The sequence below is a fragment of the Heterodontus francisci genome, chromosome 14 (genome assembly GCF_036365525.1).
Source record: "Heterodontus francisci isolate sHetFra1 chromosome 14, sHetFra1.hap1, whole genome shotgun sequence".
Classification (NCBI taxonomy): Eukaryota; Metazoa; Chordata; class Chondrichthyes; order Heterodontiformes; family Heterodontidae; genus Heterodontus; species Heterodontus francisci.
In genome coordinates this window covers 108159438-108185171 of record NC_090384.1, presented here as the reverse complement: position 1 = coordinate 108185171, position 25734 = coordinate 108159438, and the positions used below count along the sequence as shown (strand labels likewise).

General features: G+C 47.5%; 1 protein-coding gene across 8 annotated transcripts in view; it reads right to left on the bottom strand.

Annotated features, from left to right (window-relative positions):
- Nucleotides 1–25734, bottom strand: part of rassf7a (Ras association domain family member 7a) — a 145250-nt gene that overhangs the window by 24044 nt on the left and 95472 nt on the right. For 5 of the 8 annotated variants that reach the window (XM_068046738.1, XM_068046742.1, XM_068046741.1 and 2 more), the window contains exons 2-3: nucleotides 10762–10917; nucleotides 2469–3370 (exon numbers count right to left, since the gene is read on the bottom strand). In XM_068046738.1, the coding sequence (XP_067902839.1) occupies nucleotides 2469–3370; nucleotides 10762–10888 (1029 nt within the window). In that variant the 5' untranslated portion in view covers nucleotides 10889–10917. Of the gene's footprint in view, nucleotides 1–2468; nucleotides 3371–10761; nucleotides 10918–12608; nucleotides 12713–16329; nucleotides 16429–25734 lie in introns of those variants that run through there. The other 3 variants (XM_068046737.1, XM_068046736.1, XM_068046740.1) reach the window with 2 other exon arrangements.

The window sequence follows — 25734 nt, the reverse complement described above, 5'->3', positions numbered from 1 at the left end:
TTCCATGAGCTACATGTTTGCTCACAAGTCTGTTGTGTGGCACTGTATCAAATGCCTTTTGAAAGTCCATGTACACCACATCAACAGCATTGCCCTCATCAACCCTCTCTGTTACCTCCTCAAAAAACTCCAGCAAGTTCGTTAAACATGATTTTCCCTGAAGAAATCCATGCTGACTTTCTTTAATAAAATCGTATTTATCCATGTGACTATCGATTTTGTCCTGTATTCATCTTTCTAGAAGTTCCCCCACCACCAAAGTTAAACTACATCAAATGCACTACCCTCATCGACACTCCTTGCTACCTCCTCAAAAAATTCAATGTTAGACATGACTTTCCCTTAACAAATCCATGCTGAATGCCTTTGATTAATCTGCATCTTTCTAAATGAAGATTTATCCTGTTCCTCAGAATCTTTTCCAATAATTTTCCCACCACTGAGGTTAGGCAGACTGCTTGAAATTACTTGGTCTATCCCTTTCTCCCTTTTTCAACAATGGTACAATGTTAGCTGCCCTCCAGTCCTCCGGCACTGCTCCTGTAGCCAGAGAGGATTGGAAAATGATGGTCAGAGCCTTCACTATTTATTCTCTTGCTTCCCTTAACAGACTAGGATAATTTCATCCGGGCCTGGGATTTATCCACTTTCAAAGATGTTAAACCTCTTAATACTTCCTCTCTCACTATGTTTGTTTCATCTCATATTTCACAGTCCTCCCTGATTGCAGCGTCTGTATCATTCCTCACCTTTGTGAAAACTGATGCAAAATATGCATTAAGAACCATACCAACATCCTCAGCCTCCACACACAAGTTACCCTTACGGTCCCTAATGGGCCCTACTCTTTCTTTGGTTATTCTCTTACTCTTTATGTATTTATAAAAAATATTTTTGGGTTTTCCTTGGTTTTACTTGCCAATTTCCTTTTTAATTTCTTCCATACACTTTTTATACTCCTCTAGGGTTTCTGCAGTATTGAGCCCTCAGTATCTGTTATAAGCTTCCCTTTTTTTCTTTTATCCTCTCCTTTAAGCCCCTGAACATCCAGGAGGCTCTGGATTTGTCAGTCCCACCTTTTTTCTTTAAGGGAACATACTTGCACTGAACCCTCACTGTCTCTTCCTTGAATGTCCCCCCACTGATCTGCCACTGATTTACCTGATCGTAAGTAGCTGTTTCCAGTCCATTTTAGTGAAATCACATCCCAGCTATGGAAAATTAACGTTCCCCCAATTGAGAACTTTTATTCCTGGTCTATCTTTGTCCTTTTCTATAACTACCCTAAATCTAACTGAATTATGGTCACTTGCACCAAAGTGCTCCCCGTCTGATACCCCTCCCACCTACCCAGCTTCATTCCCGAAAACAAAGTCCAGAATCACCTCCTCTCTTGTTGGGCTTGCTACATACTGGCTCAAAAAGTTCTCCTGAATGCATTTTAAGAATTCCGCTCCCTCTGTGTCCTTCACACTAATTCTATCCCAGTTAATATTAGGATAGTTGAAATCCCCCACTATTATTTTCCTATTGATTTTGCACTTCTCAGAGATTTGCCACATATTTGCTCTTCTATCTCCCTCTGACTGTTTGGGGGTCTATAGGACACTCCCAGTATTGTGATTGTTCCTTTTTTGTTCTTCAGTTCAACCCATATGGCCTCATTTGATGATCCTTCTACTATATCATCTCACAGCTATAATTGTTTCTATAATCAGTATTGCAACCCCCCCCCCCTCCTTTTTTATCCCCCTCTCTATCCCAACTGGAAACCCTGTAATCAGGAATATTGAGCTGCCATTCCTGCCCTCTTTTCAGCCATGTTTCAGTAATAGCTATCATATCATACTCCCATGTGTCAATTTGTGCTTTCAGCTCAGTTCATTTGCCTTATTCCCCAGATTTCTTGCATTGAGGTATCTACCCTTTAGCACTGTCAAACTCCCTTGTTGTCTATTTTCTAGCCTTTGCACCTCAGCCTTCCAAACATGCTTACTAATTTTCTGCCTTCCATTTCCAACTTTTCTTCTCTCCTTTCTGTATCTACTCTCAGGTTCCCATCCCCGTGCCAAGCTAGTTTAAACCCTCCCCAACAGCACGAGCAAAACCTCCTGTGTGGATGTTGGTCCTGGTCCTGTTGAGGTGCAACCGTTCCAGCTTATACAGGAGCCACCTCCCCCAGAAGAAGTCCAAATGCCTCAGGAATCTAAAGTCCTCCCTCCTGCACCATCTCTCCAGTCACATGTTCATCAGCTGTAACTTCCTATTTCTGTACTCACTAGCACGTGGCACTGGGAGTAATCCAGAGATTACTAGCTTTGAGGTCCTGCTTTTCAATCTCACTCCTGGCTCACTAACCTCTGCCTGTAGGACCTCATTCCTCTTTCTGCCTATGTCATTAGTGCCGATATGACCTTCTGCCACATAGTATCATTCTATGACCTATCTCCCCACAGGCGTAATCTCACCTGTAATCTCCTGTCCGCTTCCTCTAATGTTCTCTCTACTTCAATGATTGACATCTGTATTTCCTGGTTCTGCTGTGTTTTTGCTTCGATCTCTGCCCTCACTCGGTCGATGGCCTCCCTCGTGTTGGTCTGACTCACTCTTTGAGCCGCTTTCAGCCTCCTCGCTCGATCCCCTTCCTGCAAGATTTCTTTGTCCAAGAGTTCAGTTCTGCTGCTAATCTCGTGCAGCCTCTGCATGTTGTCCTTGAAGCTCTGCTTCAGTTTGCTCACATGGTTCTGCAGCTCCCTCTCCCTCCCCTTTTCCTGCTGCAGCTCCCGCTCCCAGAACTGCTCCTCCTCAATCTCCTCTTCGTTTTTCCTGACCGTCCGCTCCAGCTGCACCAGCCGTTTCTCAAAGTCAGGAATGCCTGCCTGCTCCCAGGATTTAATCGCGCATTCGACAGACTCGTGTTGGGCAGAGACTGAGTGTAACTTCTCCTGCTGAATTAGAATCAGTTTAAAGAAATCTTCCTTACTCTCCGGAGGCTTGGAGACTTTATCTGGGTTCTCTGCCCCACTTGGCTTCTTCCCCCTCCATTTGTTCTGGAGAGTGAGGTGGGGAGCGCCCAGCGCCCCGCCAGTGAAGGTCAGGGATTTTTTCGGTTCACGTCTTTTTGGGAGCTCGGGAGTGGTGGGTTTGGCAGGGAAGAGGGCAGTCTTGGCAAGGGAGGGTTCTGGAATCTGAGCGCCATTGCTTGAGGTGGGTCTCTCGGACTGACTGGAGCCGGTGCGGCGTAGAAGGAAACAGACGTCATTGGCGTACTGCCCGCATTTGGCCAGCAGCTGCAGTGGGCTCTCATTGGCCAACAGCTGCCGTTCACTGTCACGCAGTTTCTGGATCAATACATAGCGGCCAGTCTGACCTGCAGTGGGAGCAAGGGTCAAATGTCAGAGTTCAAATAAATGCAGTTTGAGCACAAGGTAAGGGACATGCTCCTGCAGAATGGAAACCACAGTCTTTAGGCAATGAAGATGTGGAGAGACTGGAGAAGCTGGGATTGTTCTCCTTAGAGCACAGAAGGTTAAACAAAGGTTTAATGGAGGTGTTCAAAAATCACAAAGGGTTTTGAAAGAGTAAATAAGGAGAAAGTGTTTCCAGAGGCAGGAGGCTCGGTAACCAGAGGGACACAGATTTAAGATAATTGACAAAAGAATCAGTGGGGAGATGAGGAGAATGTTTTTTACACAGCGAGGTGTTGTGATCTGGAATGTGCTGCTTGAAAAGGTGGCTCAAAGCAAATTCAATAATAACTTTCAAAAGGGAATTGGATAAATATTTGAAGGGAAAACATTTGCAGGGCTATTGGGAAAGAGCCGGGGAGTGGGACTAATGGGATAGCTCTTTCAAACAGCCGGCACAGACACAATGAGCCTCTATGATTTCAGCAGAGAAGTGGAAATGGCTCCCTGTCACGGCAATTTTCAGGGCCAGAAACGGGGGCCAAAAGGAACAATTTTGTGGGGTCATGTCCTGCCCCCCCAAAGGATGTCAGGAGTGTGCTCGGAGCCATATCAGCCTTGGACAATATTCAGGAGTCCCGAGCAGACACCTTCTGCAGGTTCCTGATTGTATTCTAGGGGCCCAGCACCTGTTTCGGGATTTGTTAGTGAAATTGTTCGGGACCGAGCAGTCTGTCCCTCAGCTCTTTGTTTTGTAACTCAGCCTAAAGGCAAGAACATTTGGCTGACCTTTACTTATACAGGGTGTGGGGGGGAGGGGGGAGGTGGGGGCTCCTGCAGTTGCTGCTGGCCCACAGTCACTTCCCGACTTACTCCCCACCCACCCTCCCCCTGTACCCATCGGGCAGGCACTGCCAGCTTGGCTGATTTCAGCTGGCTATGGAAGCCTCATCGGCATCGCAGTTCCCCGGCAATACGCTGATGAGGCCCAATTTTGGGTGAGTTTATCATCAAAAAGAGGTTACGCGACACTAGTTAGGCCCCAGTTTTGTCCAGGTTTTGGAGCCTTACTTTAGGAAGCACGACAGGGCCTTGGAGAGGGTGGGGGAAAGATTGACTGAAATAATCCCAGGTTGAGGGGCTTCATGAGGAGAGACTGGAAACACTTGGGCTGAGCTGATTGGAGCAGAGAACGTTGGGGAGAACTGGTAGGACATCGAAATTCTGAGACGTTTTAATAAATTCAGGATAAACTGGTCAGCGAATAAACAACTAGAGTGAATAAATATGAGATCACCACCAAAATAACGAAGCAGGAAGTGTAGGAGAATTTATTTTTACACAGACAGCTGTTAGGATATGGAATGAGGGAATTGGGGAAAACAGAATTCATAACAAACTTCAGAAAGAAGTTCAATAAATATTTGAAAAATAAAAATGACAAGGTTACAGGTTAAGGGAGCAGCTGCAAAGCTTTTTCACAGACCCTCCCAGACAGGCAGAGGGGCTGCACGATTGTAAAAAGAATTGGAAACCTGTACAGAGAACGAGGCTGAGATTCCCCCATGTGGTGAGTTAGAGGCTCCAACAACCCTTGGCATTAAAAGCAAAATACTGTGGATGGAGGAAATAAAAACAGAAAATGCCGGAAATACTCAGCAGCTCAGGCAGCCTCTGTGGAGAGAGAAACAGAGTTACTGGGGAATTCTCCCAGGGACTTGGAGGCGTGTTTGGAGGTTGGAGGTGGTCCAGGAAAATCGCAGAGGAAGTGGTTTCCGGCACGCTCCCACCTCCTCACACTTTTCCCGGAGGATGGCAACCAATTCGGCCGCAGCAGGAACCAATTAGCAGCAATTTTCCAGCATCACACGAGACCACACGTTGGGCCGGGATTTTGTTTTCCTCCCAATGGCGGGTTGGGGAGCAGGAGTGGAGAGTCGGAGTCCCAGCAGCTACCACGGAATCCGATGCTGGGATTGTCGGTTCCAATCTTCTCAGGGTGGCAAAGCTCCACCGCTCTGTGACAGGACCCTACTTTAAATATGGCAGGTACCTCTTTGCATCCATTTGAATGTAATGCACTGCCATCTTACCACCCCTTCCCAATCCTGAGCTCAATGTGCAGAACTCATGCACCTTCACTTTCCTGTCCATGACAGGCTGGCGCCACTGAGGCAGGGAAGGGGTCAACTCGACATTGTGTATATGGATAATGGGGGGAAACTCGACATTGTGTATATGGATAATGGGGGGAAACTCTGCATTGTGTATATGGATAAGGGGGAAACTCTGCCTTGTGCACATGGATAAGGGGGAAACTCTGCATTGTGTATATGGATAAGGGGGAAACTCTGCATTGTGTATATGGATAAGGGGGAAACTCTGCATTGTGTATATGGATAATGGGGGGAAACTCTGCATTGTGTATATGGATAAGGGAGGGAAACTCTACATTGTGTATATGGATAAGGGGGGGAAATTCTGCATTGTGTATATGGGTAAGGGGGAAACTCTGCATTGTGTACATGGATAAGGGGGGGAAACTCTGCAATGTGTATATGGATAACGGGGGGAAACTCTGCATTGTGTATATGGATAAGGGAGGGAAACTCTACATTGTGTACATGGATAAGGGAGGGAAACTCTGCATTGTGTATTTGGATAAGGGAGGGAAACTCTGCATTGTGTATTTGGATAAGGGGGGGAAACTCTACATTGTGTATATGGATAAGGGAGGGAAACTCTACATTGTGTACATGGATACGGTGGGGAAACTCTACATTGTGTATATGGATAAGGGAGGGAAACTCTACATTGTGTACATGGATAAGGGGGGGGAAACTCCGCATTGTGTATATGGATAAGGGAGGGAAACTCTACATTGTGTACATGGATACGGTGGGGAAACTCTGCAATGTGTATATGGATGGGAGGGAAACTCTACATTGTGTACATGGATACGGTGGGGAAACTCTACGTTGTGTATATGGATAAGGGGGGCAAACTCTGCAACTGGATACACTGTAATTGTGGCAGTGCAGCCACGTGGGTCACGTGCGTGACAGCTGCCATGTTCCGCTCCAAACAGTGGGATGACAAGATCCAGCCCACTGTGTCTGCAGCTGGTCAGGTAACAGGGGGTATCTGTAGAGTGGGAGGTCGGACTGTCATGATAACTGAATTAAATCTACTGCTTTAAGATGCAAATCGGCAAAACTGAGTTCCTCCACACGTGGAGGCTTTGCAATTTCCTTCCGACCTCCTGGAGACTGCAGTAAAGAGGTGCTGCTGCTGTGGCTGGGACATTGGGAGCCATTACCTCCAGCTGTTTCCTTCCTCCATTTTGACCAGGCCTCCCACATCCCTTACACAGCAGTAGCAGTACTGTCACTGCACACACAGTGAAAACTGCCGCTGACCTTGCAGTCCTACACGCTGACTCATTCTCTCGTCTCCACAACCTGCTCACCATCCCTAATTGGATGGTGATCCCAGAACCAACCTCTTAATTGGGCGCCTCCCATAACATTACCCCAGGAGGTGCACGGGGCTGTGAATGGGGTCAGGAACTGAAAACAGTCTCGACTGACGGCTATTTTCAAAGTCTGGGAGGTTCAGGCCAACATTTCAGGTCAATGACCTTTCATCAGAACTGGGAAAATTTAGAAATGTAATAGGTTTCAAAGAGTGAAGTGGGGGAGGGTGGAAGAAGAACAAAAGAGAAGATCTGTGATACAGTAGAACACTGGAGAGATTAAATGATAAAAGAGGTAGTGGGGCAGAGCCAAAGGGAGTGGTAATGAGACAAGTAAAGAAACAAAAGATGTGTTTAGAGGAGGGTGAATGACAGAACAATGAACAGCTCTGTACAAAAACAAAGAAAAACGAGAGTAAAACTGAAACATGCAAAGATAAAGGAAACAAAATGGGCCTCAAGATCACAGTCTGAAATTATTGAACTCAATGTTGAGTCCGGCAGGCTGTAGAGTGCCTAATCAGAAGATGAGTTGCTGTTCCTCGAGCTTGTGTTGAGCTTCACTGGAACTCTGCAGCAGACTAAGGACAGAAAGGTCAGAGTGGGAGCAAGGTGGGGAATTAAAATGACAAGCAACTGGAAGCTCAGGGTCAGACTTGTGGACTGAATGGGGATGTTTCACAAAGTGGTCACCCAGTCTGCATTTGGTGACCCAGTGTAGAGGAGACTGCATTGTGAGCAATGAATACAGAATACTCGATTGAAAGAAGTACAAGTAAATCACTGGTCACTGATATGTCTTCCTTTTTCCTCAACCGAGGATTCCCCCCCACTGTGATTGACAGGGCCCTCAACCGTGTCCGGCCCATTTCCCGCACCTCTACCCTCACCCGTTCCCCTCCCTCCCAGAACCATGACAGGGTTCCCCATGTCCTCACTTTTCATCCCACCAGTCTCCATATCCAAAGGATCATCCTCCGCCATTTCCGCCACCTCCAGCGTGATGCCACTACCAAACGCATCTTCCCCTCCCTTCCCCTGTCAGCATTCCGAAGGGATCGTTCCCTCCGCGACACCCTGGTCCACTCCTCCATTACCCCCACCACCTCGTCCCCGTCCCATGGCACCTTCCCCTGCAATCGCAGGAGGTGTAATACCTGCCCATTTACCTCCTCTCTCCTCACTATCCCAGGCCCCAAACACTCCTTTCAGGTGAAGCAGCGATTTACTTGTACTTCTTTCAATGTAGTACACTGTATTCGCTGCTCACAATGTGGTCTCCTCTACATTGGGGAGACCAAACGCAGACTGGGTGACCGCTTTGCGGAACACCTCCGCTCAGTCCGCAAGCAGAATCCCGAGCTTCTGGTTGCTTGCCATTTCAACACTCCCCCCTGCTCTCATGCTCACATCTCTGTCCTGGGATTGCTGCAGTGTTCCAGTGAACATCAACGCAAGCTTGAGGAACAGCATCTCACACTACAGCCTGCCGGACTGAACATTGAGTTCAATAATTTCAGAGCATGACGGGCCCCCCAGTTTACTTTTATTTTCAGTTACTTTTTTCTTTTTCCATTTTTTATATTTTTTTTGTGTTTATTTTATTTTATTTCATCTTAGTTTGTTCAGTTTGCTTACCCACTGTTTTTTTTCATGTTTGTACTTGTGGCTGTTCAATTTTCAGTCTGTTAACACCCTATCTGTACTGTCTTTCAACACACCATTAACATATTGTTTGCCTTTGCTCCACGACCTTCTGGTCAGCTATTCTGTGACCTTGTCCTATCTACACCTTCTCCTTTGTTATCTCTTGCCTCACCCCCGCTTTACTTGCTTATAACCTTTTTCATTTCTAACATTTGACAGTTCTGAAGAAGGGTCACTGACCTGAAATGTTAACTCTGCTTCTCTCTCCACAGATGCTGCCAGACCTGCTGAGTATTTCCAGCATTTCTTGTTTTTATTACAAGTAAATCACTGCTTGACCTGGAAGGACTGTTTGGGGCCCCAGGCAATGGAAAGGGACAAGGTAAAAGGGCAGGTGTTGCATCTCCTGTGTTTGCATGGAAAGGTGCCGTAAGAAGGGAGGGGTTGTTGGGAGTGATTGAGGAGTGGACCAGGGTGTCGCGGAGGGAACGATCCCTTCGGAATGCTGACAGGGGAGGGGAGGCGAAGATGTGTTTGGTAGTGGCATCACGCTGGAGGTGACGGAAATGGCGGAGGATGATCCTTTGGATATGGAGGCTGATGGGGTGGTAAGTGAGGACAAGAGGAACCCTGTCACGATTCTGGGAGGGAGGGAAAGGGGTGAGGGTAGAGGTGTGGGAAATGGGCCGGACACGGTTGAGGGCCCTGTCAACCACAGTGGGGGGGAATCCTCGGTTGAGGAAAAAGGAAGACATATCAGAGGCACTGTCATGGAAGGTAGCATCATCAGAGCAGATGTAACGGAGACAGAGAAACTGGGAGAATGGAATGGAGTCCTTACAGGAAGTGGAGTGTGAAGAAGTGTAGTCGAGGTAGCTGTGGGAGTCGGTGGACTTATAATGAATATTAGTAGACAACCTATCCCCAGAGCTGGAGACAGAGAAGTCGAGGAAGGGAAGGGAAGTGTCAGAGATGGACCATGTAAAGGTGAGAGAAGGGTGGAAATTGGAAGCAAAGTTAATAAAATTTTCTAGTTCGGGGCGGGAGCAGGAAACGGCACCGATACAGTCATCAAGGTACCGGAAAAAGAGTTGGGGGAGGGGGCCTGAGTAGGACTGGAACAAGGAATGTTCGACATATCCCACAAAAAGACAGGCATAACTAGGACCCATGGGGGTACCCATAGCAACACCTTTTACTTGAAGGAAGTGAGTGGAGTTGAAAAATAACCTTAAAAAACAGGAATATGACCTTTGCTGACTCCCTGACTGAGAAAGATTAGGAATCTCAACTCTGAGCAGAAATCCTTGCTGGTTGGTGATTTGTGCCATTCCAAGTCTATCATCCTGCTGCCCTTTTCATCTGCTGCTGCTGCTGGAACATTCTGTTGATGGGTAACAAATATTCACATAACAAAATTCATGTGACAATGAATCTCACATTGATGGGCAGTTATTGGGATGGTCAGTCAGTGAGATTACTGAGTGACCCGACATCGCATCGATAGAACCAAGATGGCAGCAGGAGATTCATTAATAAACTCACTTTCATTTTTCAAGGACTCAAACTGGCATAAAGAACTGGATCATTAACGCTGGTCTCTACTGCTTTAAGCAGAAACAATATCGAAGATCCAAAACCTACTGATGGTGTGTCTGTCCGCACTGAAAACTACGCTTACCATAGTGACACATCCAACATTTATCCCGCCATGGCCTCACCCCTCCCTATCTCTGTAACCTCCTGACAGCCGGCCTGACCCCTGTCTGACCCTCTGACCCCACTCACTGCACCCTGCCTGACCCATCTGACCCTGTGACCCCTTACTGCAACAGGCCCAACCCCTGTCTGACCCTCTGACCACTCACTACAACCGGCCTGACCCCGTCTGACCCTGTGACCCCACTCATTGCAACTATGCCGACCCCTGTCTGACCCTGTGACCTCACTCACTGTAACCAGCCCAACTCCTGTCTGACCCTGTGACCCCTCACTGCAACCCACCTGACCCCTGTCCTGCTTTAGTCTTGACTCTTCTACCATCTGGCCCAGTTACATGGGTCTGGCTCTTACCCAAATGACGGTCTTTTTCAGTGGCAGCGTTTACAGTAACTGCATGAGATTTGAATCACTCGCAGCCACCCTTCCCATCTCATTCAAACCCATCCCGTCCCATTCCCCCATCCCAACCCATCCCATCCCAACATAACCCATCCCATCTTGAGGGCTCACCTATGGCCTGTGCTAGTGCGATCACCACCTCCTGGCAGGTTGTCTCCTCAGTGACTCCACACACCACTCGTTGCACTCCATCCACCCAAACCTTCAGCTCCATCACCATGCAGCTCGTTCCTGGCATCGAGTGGATCTCTCGATGAGGAGACAGTTCTGAAACAGAGACAGCAGATCCCATTTCAACATACAGGAAAAAACCATGACACTAAACACAGCCGCATAACATTCCCCCCCTAATTTCATATTCTGCCTTCCTCTCCACAAAGACAGATTCCGAGCTGGTGTATGGTGACACAGTTTTCTATCACCTTGTTACTCGAATGTGTCAGAGTGGATCACTGTTCCAGCATGGGAGACATCATCACAAATCACAATCCTATCCCCATCCCAAAGTCCAATAAATGCAAGGAAAGAAGTGGCATTTTCTATAGAGCTCAAGTCCTCAGGAAATCCCAAAGTCCTTTACAGCCAATGACGTATTGTTAATGCAATGCAGGAATAGCTCCAGTTCTTCGAAATAGTGCCCTGGGATCTTTTAGAGAAATCTACTCAAATTCTTCAAGGATGTAACTAGTAGAGTTGATGAGTGGGAGCCAGTGGATGTGGTTTATTTGGACTTTCAGAAGAATTTCGACAAAGTCCCACATAAGAGATTACTGTGTAAAATTAAAGCGTATGGGATTGGGGGCAGTGTATTGCGATGAATAGAAAATTGGTGGTCAGACAGGAAACAAAGAGTAGGAATAAACGGGTCTTTTTCCGAATGACAGGCAGTGACTAGTTGGGTACCGCAGGGATCGGTGCTAGGACCCCAGCTATTCACAATATATATTGATGATTTAGATGAGGGAACTAAATGTAATATCTCCAAATTTGCAGATGACACAAAACTGGGTGGGAGGGTGAGTTGTGAGGAGGATGCAGAGAGGCTTCAGGGTGATTTGGACAAGTTGAGTGAGTGGGCTAATGCATGGCAGATGCAGTATAATGTGAATAAATGTGAGGTTATCCACTTCGGCAGCAAAAACAGGAAGGCAGATTGTTATCTGAACGGCTATAAACTGATAGAGGGGAATATGCAGTGAGACCTGGGTGTTCTCGTACACCAGTCGCTGAAGGTAAGCATGCAGGTGCAACAGGCAGTAAAAAAGGCAAATGGTATGTTGACCTTCATAGCGAGAGGATTTGAGTACAGAAGCAGGGATGTCTTGCTGCAATTATACAGGGCCTTGGTGAGGCCACACCTGGAATATTATGTGCAGTTTTCATCTCCTTACCTGAGGAAGGATGTTCTTGCTATCGAGGGAGTGCAGCGAAGGTTTACCAGACTGATTCCTGGGATGGTGGGACTGACGTATGAGGAGAGATTGAGTCGGTTAGGAATTATATTCGCTGGAGTTCAGAAGAGTGAGGGGGGATCTCATAGAAACCTATAAAATTCTAACAGGACTTGACAGGGTAGATGCAGGAAGGATGTTTCCGATGGTGAGAGAGTCCAGAACCAGGGGTCATAGTCTCAGGATACAGGGTAAACCTTTCAGGTCTGAGATGATGAGAAATCTCTTTACCCAGAGAGTGGTGAGCCTGTGGAATTCGCTACCACAGAAAGCAGTTGAGGCCAAAACATTGTATGTTTTCAAGAAGGAGTTAGATATAGCTCTTGGGTCTAAAGGGATCAAAGGATATGGGGGGAAAGCGGGAACAGGTTACTGAGTTGGATGATCAGCCATGATCATAATGAATGGTGGAGCAGGCTCGAAGGGCCGAATGGCCTACTCCTGCTCCTAATTTCTATGTTTTCCATCCTACTAAGATGGCAGGTGGCATTCGGTTTAATGTCTCACCTGAAAGACAGTACCTCCGACAGTGCAGCACTCCCTCAGTGCTCACCCTCCGACAGTACAGCACTCCCTCAGTACTGACCCTCTGACAGTGTGGCACTCCCTCAGTACTGATCCTCCGACAGTGCAGCGCTCCCTCAGTACTGACCCTCCGACAGTGCAGCGCTCCCTCAGTGCTGACCCTCCAGTATTCTCTCAGTACTGACTCTCAGACACTGCAGCACTCCCGGAGTGTCCAATCAGATTTTGAGCTCTGGAGTGAAATTTGAACCTATGACCTGCTGATTTCGAGTGAGAGTGCTATTTACTGAGGACAAGCCGACCAGCTTGTGCTATTGTTGCTTTTCGCGTCTGCAGGGTTAACGGAACAGTTCAGTTGCATAGGGAGTTGGCCTCAGTACAGAACTCTTTGCCGACTTTAATACAAAGGCCTCCTTCAGTGCTTGTGAAATCTAGAGCCGTCTCTTCCATTAAAAGAGCATTGCTCAGATAGCTCTGCTTTTCAGTGCAGGCTGCTTACACATTCAGTTGGAGAGATTGCACAGCCTCTAATGGTTGACTGATTAATAGGACTGGCGGCAGGACTAACAGCTACAATGTCACAGGCAATCACAGTGGAGCATGAGACTAAGCCAAGGACAGTTCTCTGACAGCCAACGTTCCTGCTGAGTGAAGGCTCCAACTCTTGGCATTCTGCAAATCGTCCACTAGCATAGTTCAGGTCACAAAAAGGGGGCAACGTGCCATTTGTTGTTCATCCCTAGAGGCCTAGAAAGATACTGGTGGGTTTTCCATTGTGTCCATTTGTGTAACTGAGTGCTGGTTCATCGGACTCAACACCAACATCAATCTGCATTTATATAGCACCTTTAATGTGGTAAACATATTAACTGGGAGCCAATGTAGGTCAGCAAGAACAGGGGTGACAGGGCAACAGGACTTGGTGTGAGTTAGGATACGGGCAGCAGTGTATTGGAGCTGAGGAAAATGGAGGGTGAGGGGCAGTTCAGGAAAGCACACTGCGGGACAGGGCGAATGGGTGCGAAGGATTTTGGAGAGGTTGTTACCAGCCGTGGCTCAGTGAGTGGCTCTCTGACTTGAGGCAGAATCATTCCAGAATATTGAGTACATAATCTACACTGACATTTCAGCGCAGTACTGTCAGAGGGTCAGTACTGAGGGAGTACCGCACTGTCAGAGGGTCAGTACTGAGGGAGTACCGCACTGTCAGAGGGTCAGTACTGAGGGAGTTCCGCACTGTCAGAGGGTCAGTACTGAGGGAGTACCGCACTCAGAGGGTCAGTACTGAGGGAGTACCGCACTGTCAGAGGGTCAGTACTGAGGGAGTGCCGCACTGTCAGAGGGTCAGTACTGAGGGAGTACCGCACTGTCAGAGGGTCAGTACTGAGGGAGTTCCGCATTGTCAGAGGGTCAGTACTGAGGGAGTGCTGCTCTGTCAGAGGGTCAGTACTGAGGGAGTGACGCACTGTCGGAGGGGCAGTACTGAGGGAGTGCTGCACTGTCGGAGGGGCAATACTGAGGGAGTGCCGCACTGTCGGAGGGGCAATACTGAGGGAGTGCCGCACTGTCGGAGGGGCAATACTGAGGGAGTGCTGCACTGTCGGAGGGGCAATACTGAGGGAGTGCCGCACTGTCGGAGGGGCAATACTGAGGGAGTGCCGCACTGTCGGAGGGGCAATACTGAGGGAGTGCCGCACTGTCAGAGGGTCAGTACTGAGGGAGTACCGCACTGTCAGAGGGTCAGTACTGAGGGAGTACGGCACTGTCAGAGGGTCAGTACTGAGGGAGTTCCGCATTGTCAGAGGGTCAGTACTGAGGGAGTACCGCACTGTCAGAGGGTCAGTACTGAGGGAGTACGGCACTGTCAGAGGGTCAGTACTGAGGGAGTACGGCACTGTCAGAGGGTCAGTACTGAGGGAGTTCCGCATTGTCAGAGGGTCAGTACTGAGGGAGTGCTGCTCTGTCAGAGGGTCAGTACTGAGGGAGTGCCGCACTGTCAGAGGGTCAGTACTGAGGGAGTGCCGCACTGTCAGAGGGTCAGTACTGAGGGAGTGCCGCACTGTCAGAGGGTCAGTACTGAGGGAGTGCCGCACTGTCGGAGGGGCAGTACTGAGGGAGTGCTGCACTGTCGGAGGGGCAGTACTGAGGGAGTGCTGCACTGTCGGAGGGTCAGTACTGAGGGAGTGCTGCACTGTCGGAGGGTCAGTACTGAGGGAGTGCTGCACTGTCGGAGGGTCAGTACTGAGGGGGCGCCGCACTGTCGGAGGGGCAGTATTGAGGGAGTGCCACACATTGGTGGGGTAGTACTGAGGGCGTGCTGCACTGTCGGAGGGGCAGTACTGAGGGAGTGCTGCACTGTCGGAGGGTCAGTACTGAGGGAGTGCTGCACTGTCGGAGGGTCAGTACTGAGGGAGTTCCGCATTGTCAGAGGGTCAGTACTGAGGGAGTACCGCACTGTCAGAGGGTCAGTACTGAGGGAGTACGGCACTGTCAGAGGGTCAGTACTGAGGGAGTTCCGCATTGTCAGAGGGTCAGTACTGAGGGAGTGCTGCTCTGTCAGAGGGTCAGTACTGAGGGAGTGCCGCACTGTCAGAGGGTCAGTACTGAGGGAGTGCCGCACTGTCAGAGGGTCAGTACTGAGGGAGTGCCGCACTGTCAGAGGGTCAGTACTGAGGGAGTGCCGCACTGTCGGAGGGGCAGTACTGAGGGAGTGCTGCACTGTCGGAGGGGCAGTACTGAGGGAGTGCTGCACTGTCGGAGGGTCAGTACTGAGGGAGTGCTGCACTGTCGGAGGGTCAGTACTGAGGGAGTGCTGCACTGTCGGAGGGTCAGTACTGAGGGGGCGCCGCACTGTCGGAGGGGCAGTATTGAGGGAGTGCCACACATTGGTGGGGTAGTACTGAGGGCGTGCTGCACTGTCGGAGGGGCAGTACTGAGGGAGTGCTGCACTGTCGGAGGGTCAGTACTGAGGGAGTGCTGCACTGTCGGAGGGTCAGTACTGAGGGAGTGCCACACTTTGGAGGGGCAGTACTGAGGGCGTGTTGCACTGTGACCTGATTGTATGCACACAGTTTGAGGTGCTGTTGGGCCCTCTCTTTGTGTTAAACAGGTAGAAAGGGGTACAGGATCATTCTGACTACCTTCAAGAAATTCTGCAGTTTTGTGTATTTCAGAAATTTAAAATCATCACTCGTGTTTATCTGGAACTCCCTCTTCCTCAAAAAGCTGTCGCGGCTGGGGGTCAATTGAAAATTCAAAACTGAGATTAACAGATTTTTGTTGGGTACAGGATGAAGGATTATTGATCCAAGGCGGGTGAATCGAGTTCAGATATGGATCAGCCATGATCTAACTGAATGGCAGAACAGGCTCGAGGGGCTGAATGGCCTCCTCATGTTCCTATGTTCCTGAAGGGGAATAATTTGTTTTGTACAGGGGGTTATTACAACTGCTCAGGAACGGGGGGGGGAGGGGGGGGGGGGTGGAGGAGGCAGAATCGGAATAACTTTTAAAAGGGAAATGGATAAATATTAGACGCAGGACAGTGAAAGTCGGGACACAATCTATGTCCCCAGATCAGCATTAACCAGTGCTGTGTTCACCATCCCACCCTTTACAACACAGCTCCTGTAGCACGTCACATACCGACAGCTCACTCTTAATTTACCAACTGGCAGAACAGAACTCGGGGCTATTAACTAACCGGAACATTCCAGGGGTGTTGTAAATCACCCGTGAAACCACAAGAGCTGGTGTTGATGTCACAAGCTTGATGAATGCGTGCACGCCGTCAGTTACAGCACTGTGGGGGGAGGAAAGTTACAAGTGAGAAAGAAAAAAAGAAAGTCGTGCATTTCTATAGTGCCTTTTACAACCTCAGCACGTCCCAAAACACTTCACAATGAAGCACGACTGGGGTGTGGTCAATATTGAAAAGTGGAAATATATCTCCCAATACCTCATTTATTTTGTGTTTTGTACTTTGCCTTCAGCCATTGTGTAGCTGAGATGATGCAAGAGCTTCAAGCGTCAGCTAGCTCTGTGTTTACAGGACTGAAATCACCTTCCCTGTAATCAGCCAGCACACTCTCACAACACAAAGCACATAGACCGCTTGTATCATTTGGCACTCACTCGACAGCTTTACTTCTGTTCTGACAGACGGTCACTGACCTGAAACATTAACTCTGTTTCTCTCTCTACAGATGCTGCCTGAACTGCTGAGTATTTCCAGCATTTCCCGTTTTTACTGCACCGTTCCATGGTGCCTTTCATCAAACATTTCCTGAGTATTTTGTGGAGAGGATGGGTAAAAGAGCAAGGAGGGTTTTCTGGAAAACACAGCCACTATATTAAAGCAGGAGAGGAAACTGATAGGTCTACAGTATATTACATGACTGTAAAACATCCCAAAGCACTTTATAGCCAATGACGTACTTTTTGAAGTGTCTGCATTGTAGGAAACTCAGCAGCTAATTTGTGCACAGCAAGCTCCCACAAACAGCAATGTGATAATAACCATATTTGAGCTTTTGGTCAGGGGATGAATATTATCCAGGACACCTGGGAGAACTCCCCTGCTCTTCTTCGAATCTTGCCATGGGATCTGTTACATAGAACATACAGCACAGAAACAGGCCATTCGGCCCAACTGATCCATGCTGGTGTTTATGCTCATTCAATCCCCCCACCCATCCCACTTCATCCCACCCTATCAGCAACTCCTTCTTTTCCTTTCTCCCCTTAAATGTATCGATACTGTTCACCTCAACCAGTCCCTGTGGTAGCGAGTTCCACATTCTCACCACTCTCTGGGGAAAGAAGTTTCTCCTGAATTCCCTATTGGATTTATTAGTGACTATCTTATATTTATTAATTCCTCTTTTCTTTTACCCGAGTTCATTCCGCCACCCGCTGACTCTTTGGGGTTAGGGTACGAGGAGCAGCAAATAACCCACAGTGTCTTCACCCAAGAGAGCCTGGGCATTGGGGGCAAATTTACCCCCATTCTCTGGGGATTTGCAGGGTCTTCCACCAAGACATACATCCTCCGTCCCCTTCCCCCACCTTCCAGAATTTACTTGCAATAAAGTGCCAGCAGCATATTTGACTACAGGTGAGATCACAACTGATATTTTCTCCTGAATTTCCTATTGGATTTATCAGTGACTGCCTATTTATAACCTCTAGTTCTGGTCTCACCCACAGCAAAGTGGAAACATTTTCTCGACGTCGACTTGAACAAACCATTTCATAGTTTTAAAGACCTTTATCAGGTCACCCCTCAGTCTTCTCTTTTCTAGAGAAAGGACCCTAGCCTGTTCAGCCTTATTTACTTAACTCAGTCCTGGGCCAGAGCTCAGGACTATTTTTATTATTATTCTTTCATGGGATGTGGGCATCCAATTCCAAACCTGGTTCCATTAACAATCTTCATGTGAAGCCCAGTAGCTCAGAACAAGGGTATAGAGTGACGTGCTGAGCCACACAATCCCCCGCTTTGTCAGTATTGAGTGATCTCAGCCATGTTGCAGATCAGTGCAGCTGATGCATGAAGCTCTGTATTAGAGAAAGGGCAAATGAATAGGATCACTGCCTCCTGCTGGACAGCATGTGTATGGATGGCAGATAAGTGTGAACTGTGATACTGGCCTACAGCACAGTACAGTATCCCATATGCCTTCCTAACCACCTTATCTACCTGTGTTGCTGCCTTCAGTAATCTATGGACAAGTACACCAAGGTCCCTCTGACCCTCTGTACTTCCTAGAGTCCTACCATCCATTGTATATTCCCTTGCCTTGTTAGTCCTCCCAAAATGCATCACCTCACACTTCTCAGGATTAAATTCCACTTGCATCTGCTCTGCCCATCTTACCAGCCCATCTATATCGTCCTGTAATCTAAGGCTTTCCTCCTCATTATTTACGACACCACCAATTTTCGTGTCATCTGTGAACTTGCTAATCATACCTCCTATATTCACGTCTAAATCATTAATGTATACTACAAACAGTAAAGGTCCCAGCACCGATCCCTGCAGTACACCACTGGTCACAGGCTTCCACTCACAAAAACACCCCTCAACCATCACCCTCTGCCTCCTGCCACTAAGCCAATTTTGGATCCAATTTGCCAAAATGCCCTGGATCCCATGGGCTCTTACTTTCTTGACCAATCTCCCATGCGGGACTTTATCAAAAGCTTTACTGAAATCCATGTAGACGACATCTACTGCTTTACCCTCAAACAAATCTAGTCGCCACCTCGAAAATTCAATCAAGTTAGTTAGACACGATCTCCCCCGAACAAAGCCATGCTGACTATCTCTGATTAATCGCTGCCTCTCCAAGTGAAGATTAATCCTGTCCCTCAGAATTTTTTCCAATATTTTCCCTACCACTGATGTTAGACTCACTGGTCTGTAATTACCTGGTTTATCCCTGCTACCCTTCTTGAATAATGGTACCACATTCGCTGTCCTCCAGTCCTCTGGTACCTCTCCTGTGACCAGAGAGGATTTGAAAATTTGTGTCAGAACCCCTGCAATCTCCTCCCTTGCCTCACATAGCAGCCTGGGATATATCTCATCTGGGCCTTGGGATTTATCCACTTTTAAGCCCGCTAAACAAAACAAAAAGGGGGCAATCACTTGGCTGGGAGTGTACTACAGGCCTCGAAACAGTCAGGGGGAGATAGAGGAGCAGATATGTAGGCAAATCACAGAGAGGTGTAAAAATAATAGGGTAATAATAGTAGGGGATTTCAACTTCCCCAATATTATCTGGGATAGTCTTAGTGCTAAAGGCTTAAAGGGGGCAGAATTCTTAAAATGCATCCAGGAGAGATTTTTAAGCCAGCGCGTAGAAAGTCCTACGAAAGAAGGGGCTAATACCTCCTCCCTTTCAATGCTAATTTGTTCAAGTATATCACAATCTCCCTCCCTGATCTCTACACCTACATCGTCCTTCTCCATAGTGAACACAGAAGAAAAGTAATCATTTAAAACCTCACCTATGTCCTCCAGCTCCACACATAGATTGCCACTTTGGTCCCTAATAGGCCCTACTCTTTCCCTGGTTATCCTCTTGCCCTTAATATAATTATAAAATGCCTTGGGATTTTCCGTTATCTTGCCCACCAGTGTTTTTTCATGCCCACTCTTCACTCTCCTAATTACTTTTTTAAGTACCCCCTCTTTCTATACACTTTCTATACTCCTCTAGTGCCTCCGCTGTTTTCAGCACTCTGAATCTGCCATAAGCCTCCTTTTTTTTTCCTGATCCAATCTATATCCCTTGACATCCAGAGTTCCCTTGACTTGTTCCCGTAAAGGTGAAAGGTAGGACCAACATGTTGGCCCTGAACTCTCACTATTTCCTCTTTGAATGACTCACACTGGTCTGATGTAGACTTTCCTACAAGTAGCTGCTCCCAGTCCACTGAGGCCAGATCCTGTTTTATCATATTGAAATCGGCCTTCCCCCAATTCAGTACCTTTATTTCCGGTCCATCTTTGTGCTTTTCCATAACTACCTTAAATCCTACAGAGTTATGGTCACTATCCCCGAAATGCTCCCCCACTGACACTTCTACCACTTGTCTGGCTTCATTCTCTAGGATTAGGTCCAGTACTGCCCTTTTGTAGGACTTTCTATGTGCTGGCTCAAAAAGCTCTCCTGGATGCACTTTAAGAATTCCTCCCCCTTTAAGCCTTTTGCACTAAGACCATCCCAGTTAATATTAGGGAAGTTGAAATCCCCTACTATTATTACCCTATTATTTTTACACCTCTCTGTGATTTGCCTACATATTAGATTAGAGATACAGCACTGAAACAGGCCCTTCGGCCCAACGAGTCTGTGCCGACCATCAACCACCCATTTATACTAATCCTACACTAATCCCATATTCCTACCAAACATCCCCACCTGTCCCTATATTTCCCTACCACCTACCTATACTAGTGACAATTTATAATGGCCAATTTACCTACCAACCTGCAAGTCTTTTGGCTTGTGGGAGGAAACCAGAGCACCCGGAGAAAACCCACGCAGACACAGGGAGAACTTGCAAACTCCACACAGGCAGTACCCGGAATCGAACCCGGGTCCTTTATCTCTCCCTGACTGTTTGGAGGCCTGTAGTACACTGCCAGCCAAGTGATTGCCCCCTTTTTGTTTTTAAGTTCTACCCATTCGGCCTCATTTGAGGAACCTTCCAAGATATCATCCCTCCTTACTGCAGTAATTGGCCCCTTGATCAACAGTGCAATACCACCTCCTCTTTTTCACCCCATCCCCACCCCTCCCGTTACACCTGAAGATTCTATACCCTGGAACATTGAGTTGCCAGTCCTGCCCCTCCCTCAATCATGTCTCTGATAGCAATAATATCATATTCCCATGTGCTAATCAATGCCCTCAATTCATCTGCCTTATTAGTAAGACTCCTTGCATTAAAATAGATGCAATCCAGCCTTGCATTATTTGCTTGTGCCTTAACAGGTCTATATTTGCTCTGTCATCCAAACGGATTTAATTTATCTTCTATATTTGGCGGTGCATCACCTCCTACTGTACCTCCACTCTGTATCCCATCTCCCTGCCAAATTAGTTTAAAACCCCCCCCAACAGCACCAGCAAACCTCCCAGCAAGGATGTTGGTCCCGTTCCGGTTCAGGTGGAACCTGTCCAACTTGTACAGGTCACACCTTTCCCAGAGACAGACCCAGTGATCCAGGAAACTAAAGCCCTCCCTCCTTAGCCACGCATTAATCTGCTCTATCCTCCTATTCCTATACTCACCAGCACTCCTCAGTCCCACTCCCCTGCTTGATCCCCATAGCCCTACAAATTTAATTCCTTCAAGTGCCTATTCAATTTCCTTTTGAAATCATTGATTTTCTCCCCTATCACCTCCCTCATCGACAGTGAGTTCCAGATCATTACTACTCACTGTGTAAAAATGTTCTTCCTCACATTCCCCCTGCATCTCTTGGCCAAAACCTTAAATCTGAGTCTCCTAGTCCTTGTACCATCAGTTAATGGGAACAGCCTTTCCTTGTCTCCCCTATCTAAACCTGTCATAATCTTGTACACCTCTATCAAATCTCTCCTCAATCTCCTTTGCTCCAGGGAGAACAACCCCAGCTTCTCCAAAATAACCTTATAACTAAAATTCTCAATCCCTGGAACCATTCTGGTAAATCTCCTCTGCACCCTCTCAAGGATCCTCACATCCTTCCTAAAGTGTGGTGACCAGAACTGCACACAATACTCCAGTTAGTGTCTAACCAGAGCTTTATAAAGGTTCAGCATAACTTCCCTGCTTTTGTACTCAATGTCTCTATTAATGGAACCCAAGATCCCATATGCTTTACTAACCACTCTCTCAATATGTCCTTCCACCTTCAAAGATCGATGCACATGCACCCCCAGGTGTCCCTCTGTTCCTGCACACTCTTTAGAACTGTGTCATTCAGTCTATATTGCCTCACCCTATACCTTCAGCCAAAATGCATCACCTCACACCTGTCTATATTATATCCCATCTGCCACTTGTCTGCCCATTCTGCTAGTCTATCTTGTCATATTGTAGGCAGTTTGTATCATCCTCACTGTTTGCCACTCCTTCAAGTTTGGTATCATCGACAAATTTTGAGATTCTACTCTGTATTCCAAGATCCAAGTCATTTATTTATAGCAAAAAAAGCAGTGGTCCCAGCACTGACCCTTGGGGAACACTACTGTCTACCATCCTCCAGTCTGAAATGCAACCATTTACCACGACTTGCTGTTTTCGGTCCTTAAGCCATTTTTAAAATCCAAGTTGACACTGACCCGCCTATTCCAAGAGTCTCAATTTTGTTAACCAGCCTTTTATGTGGTACTTTATCAAACCCTTTCTTAAAATCCATATAAACAACATCCACCGCATTCCGTTCATCAACCTTCTCTGTTTTCTTAGAGTAGGTTAAAGGTTCGGCACAACATCGTGTACTGTGCTGTACTGTTCTCTGTTACTTCATCGACAAGTTCAATTAAATTAGTCAAGTATGATCTGCCTTTTACAAATCCATGCTGGCTCTCCTTAATTAACTCAAATCTCTCCAAGTGCTAGTTGATTTTTTCCCCTGATTATTGTTTCTAAAACCTTGCCTAGCACTGATGTTAAACTAACTGGCCTGTTGTTGCTAGGACTGTCCTTACACCCTTTCTTCAATAAGGTTGTCATATTTGCCAGTCCCCAATCCTCTGGCACCTCCCCCATATCTAGGGAAGATTATGGCAAGCCATTCCACTATCTCCATCCCCACTTCCTTTAACAACCTGGGATACAATCCATCCAGACCTGGTGACTTATCTGCCCTAAGCACAACCAACCTATCCAGTATCTCTTCCCTCTCCTTTTTTACACTATCCATTGCCTCTACTCTCTCCACTTCTACGGATATTTGGTCAGATTCCTATTCCTGAGTAAACACAAATACAAAGTGCTCATTAAGTACTCTAGCTTGCCCTATGTCTCTAAACATACATTACCCTCTTTGTCATTAATAGGCCCTGCTTAACCTCTTACTACCTGCTTACTATTTACATGCTGGTAGAAGATCTTTGGATTCTCTTTTATGTTAACATCCATTCTATTCTCATATTCTCTCTTTGCCAGTCTTATTTTCCTCTTTACTTATTGTACTTGACCTGCTTCACACTTGAAGAATTCACCTGATATACATCATACACCCTGTTTTTCTGTTTCATCATAATCTCTATCTCCCTCGTCATCCAAGGAACCTGTTTTTGGTTCCCCTACTTTTTGCCCTTGTTGGAATGTTCCTAGCCTGTACCTGAAGCATCTCCTCAAAGATAACCCATTGTTCCGATACAGTATTTCCTGTCAGTCTTTGGTTTTATTCTACCCTGGCTAGATCCCTTTTCATGACACTGAAATTAGCCCTCTTCCAATCTAGACATTCCTAGACCTTACAACATTCCTTGCTTTTCTGCATTACGAGTCTAAACCTTATGATACAATGATCACTCTTACCCAAGTGCTCCCCCACAGACACTTGGTCCACTTGGCCCACCTCATTCCCCAGCACCAGATCCAACAATGTCTCCTTTCTAATTGGGCTGAGAACATACTGATCGAGGAAGTTCTCTTGAACACATTTCAGAAATTCCTCCCCCTCCTTTTCCTTGACTCCAAAATGATCCCAATCGATATTTGGGTAATTAAAGTCCCCCAATATCACCATTCCATCATCCTTACACATCTCCGTGATTTCCCTGCAGAGTTTCTCCTCTATCTCTCACTAAATGGAGGCCAAGAGAAAACCCCCAGTAGTGAAATCATCCACTGTTTGTTTCTCAACTCGAACTAAACGCCTGCTCAGGTCTGCAAAAAAAACCCGACCCGAGCCCAATAGAACCACATCCAACCTGAGCCCGACCTGGCCCAAGTCCTTCCATTATTTCCTGTGCCTAACCCGACCATCAGATTACCTACCTTGCATTTTTCACTTTGTTGCTGATCTGCACAAGCTGAAAATAACTAAGAAAACCACCTTTCTGGTCCAAAAATTAAATTAGCATTGGAGCCACTTACCTGTGACAGAGCATGTCCGACCCGGCCCGACCCGAGCCCAACACGTCATCAGGTTCGTGTCGGGTAGCAGGCCTTTAGCACAAACCAATGGATTCTGTCTTTACCCCCTTGAGGACATCCTCCCTTTCCAACACTACAATGTCTTCCCTAATCATGACTGCCATCCCAATTCCCTTTTTCCCTTCCTTATCTTTTCTGAACACTTTGTATCCTCGAATATTAAGTGCTCAGACTTCATTTTTAAGCCACTTTTCAGTTACTGCCACTAAATCACAGTGATAGATTAACAGACATAAACACTCATCACTTGAGCAGGTTTTGTGATTGGTCATTTTTATCAATTTTTTACTGTCAACCCTCGCTCAGTGGCTGGCTCTCACCTCGGAGTCGGAAGGCCATGAGTCAAGTCCCACTCCAGAGACTTGCACACTAAATACAGGCTGTAACCTCCACTGCAATACTGAGGGAGTGCTGCACTGTTGGAGGGTCAGTACTGAGGGAGTGCTGCACTGTTGGAGGGTCAGTACTGAGGGAGTGCTGCACTGTCGGAGGGTCAGTACTGAGGGAGTGCTGCACTGTCGGAGGGTCAGTACTGAGGGAGTGCTGCACTGTCACAGGGTCAGTACTGAGGGAGTGCTGCACTGTCACAGGGTCAGTACTGAGGGAGTGCTGCACTGTCACAGGGTCAGTACTGAGGGAGTGCTGCACTGTCGGAGAGTCAGTACTGAGGGAGTGCTGCACTGTCGGAGGGTCAGTACTGAGGGAGTGCTGCACTGTCGGAGGGTCAGTACTGAGGGAATGCCGCACTGCCAAAGGGTCAGCACTGAGGGAGTGCTGCACTGTCGGAGGGTCAGTACTGAGGGAGTGCAGCACTGTCGGAGGGTCAGTACTGAGGGAGTGCAGCACTGTTGGAGGGTCAGTACTGAGGGAGTGCTGCACTGTCAGAGGGTCAATACTGAGGGATTCTGCACTGCCAAAGGGTCAGTACTGAGGAAGTGCTGCACTGTCGGAGGGTCAGTACTGAGGGAGTGCCGCACTGTCGGAGGGTCAGTACTGAGGGAGTGCCGCACTGTCGGAGGGTCAGTACTGAGGGAGTGCTGCGCTGCCAAATGGTCAGTACTGAGGGAGTGCTGCGCTGTTGGAGGGTCAGTACTGAGGGAGTGCCGCACTGTCGGAGGGTCAGTACTGAGGGAGAGTGGCACTGTTGGAGGGTCAGTACTGAGGGAGTGCCGCACTGCCGGAGGGTCAGTACTGAGGGAGTGCTGCATTGTCAGAGTGTCAGTACTGAGGGAGTGCTGCACCGTTGGAGGTGCCTTCTTTTGGATGAGACATTAAACCAAGGCCCTGCCTGCCCTCTTAGGTGCATGTAAAAGATGTAAAGAGCTGAGCATATTTTGGCTGTCGCAATACCTACATTTCAAGACTACTTCATGAGCTGGATGGGTGCAGCTCCAACAACACTCAAGAAATGAGACACCATCCAGGACAAAGCAGACCG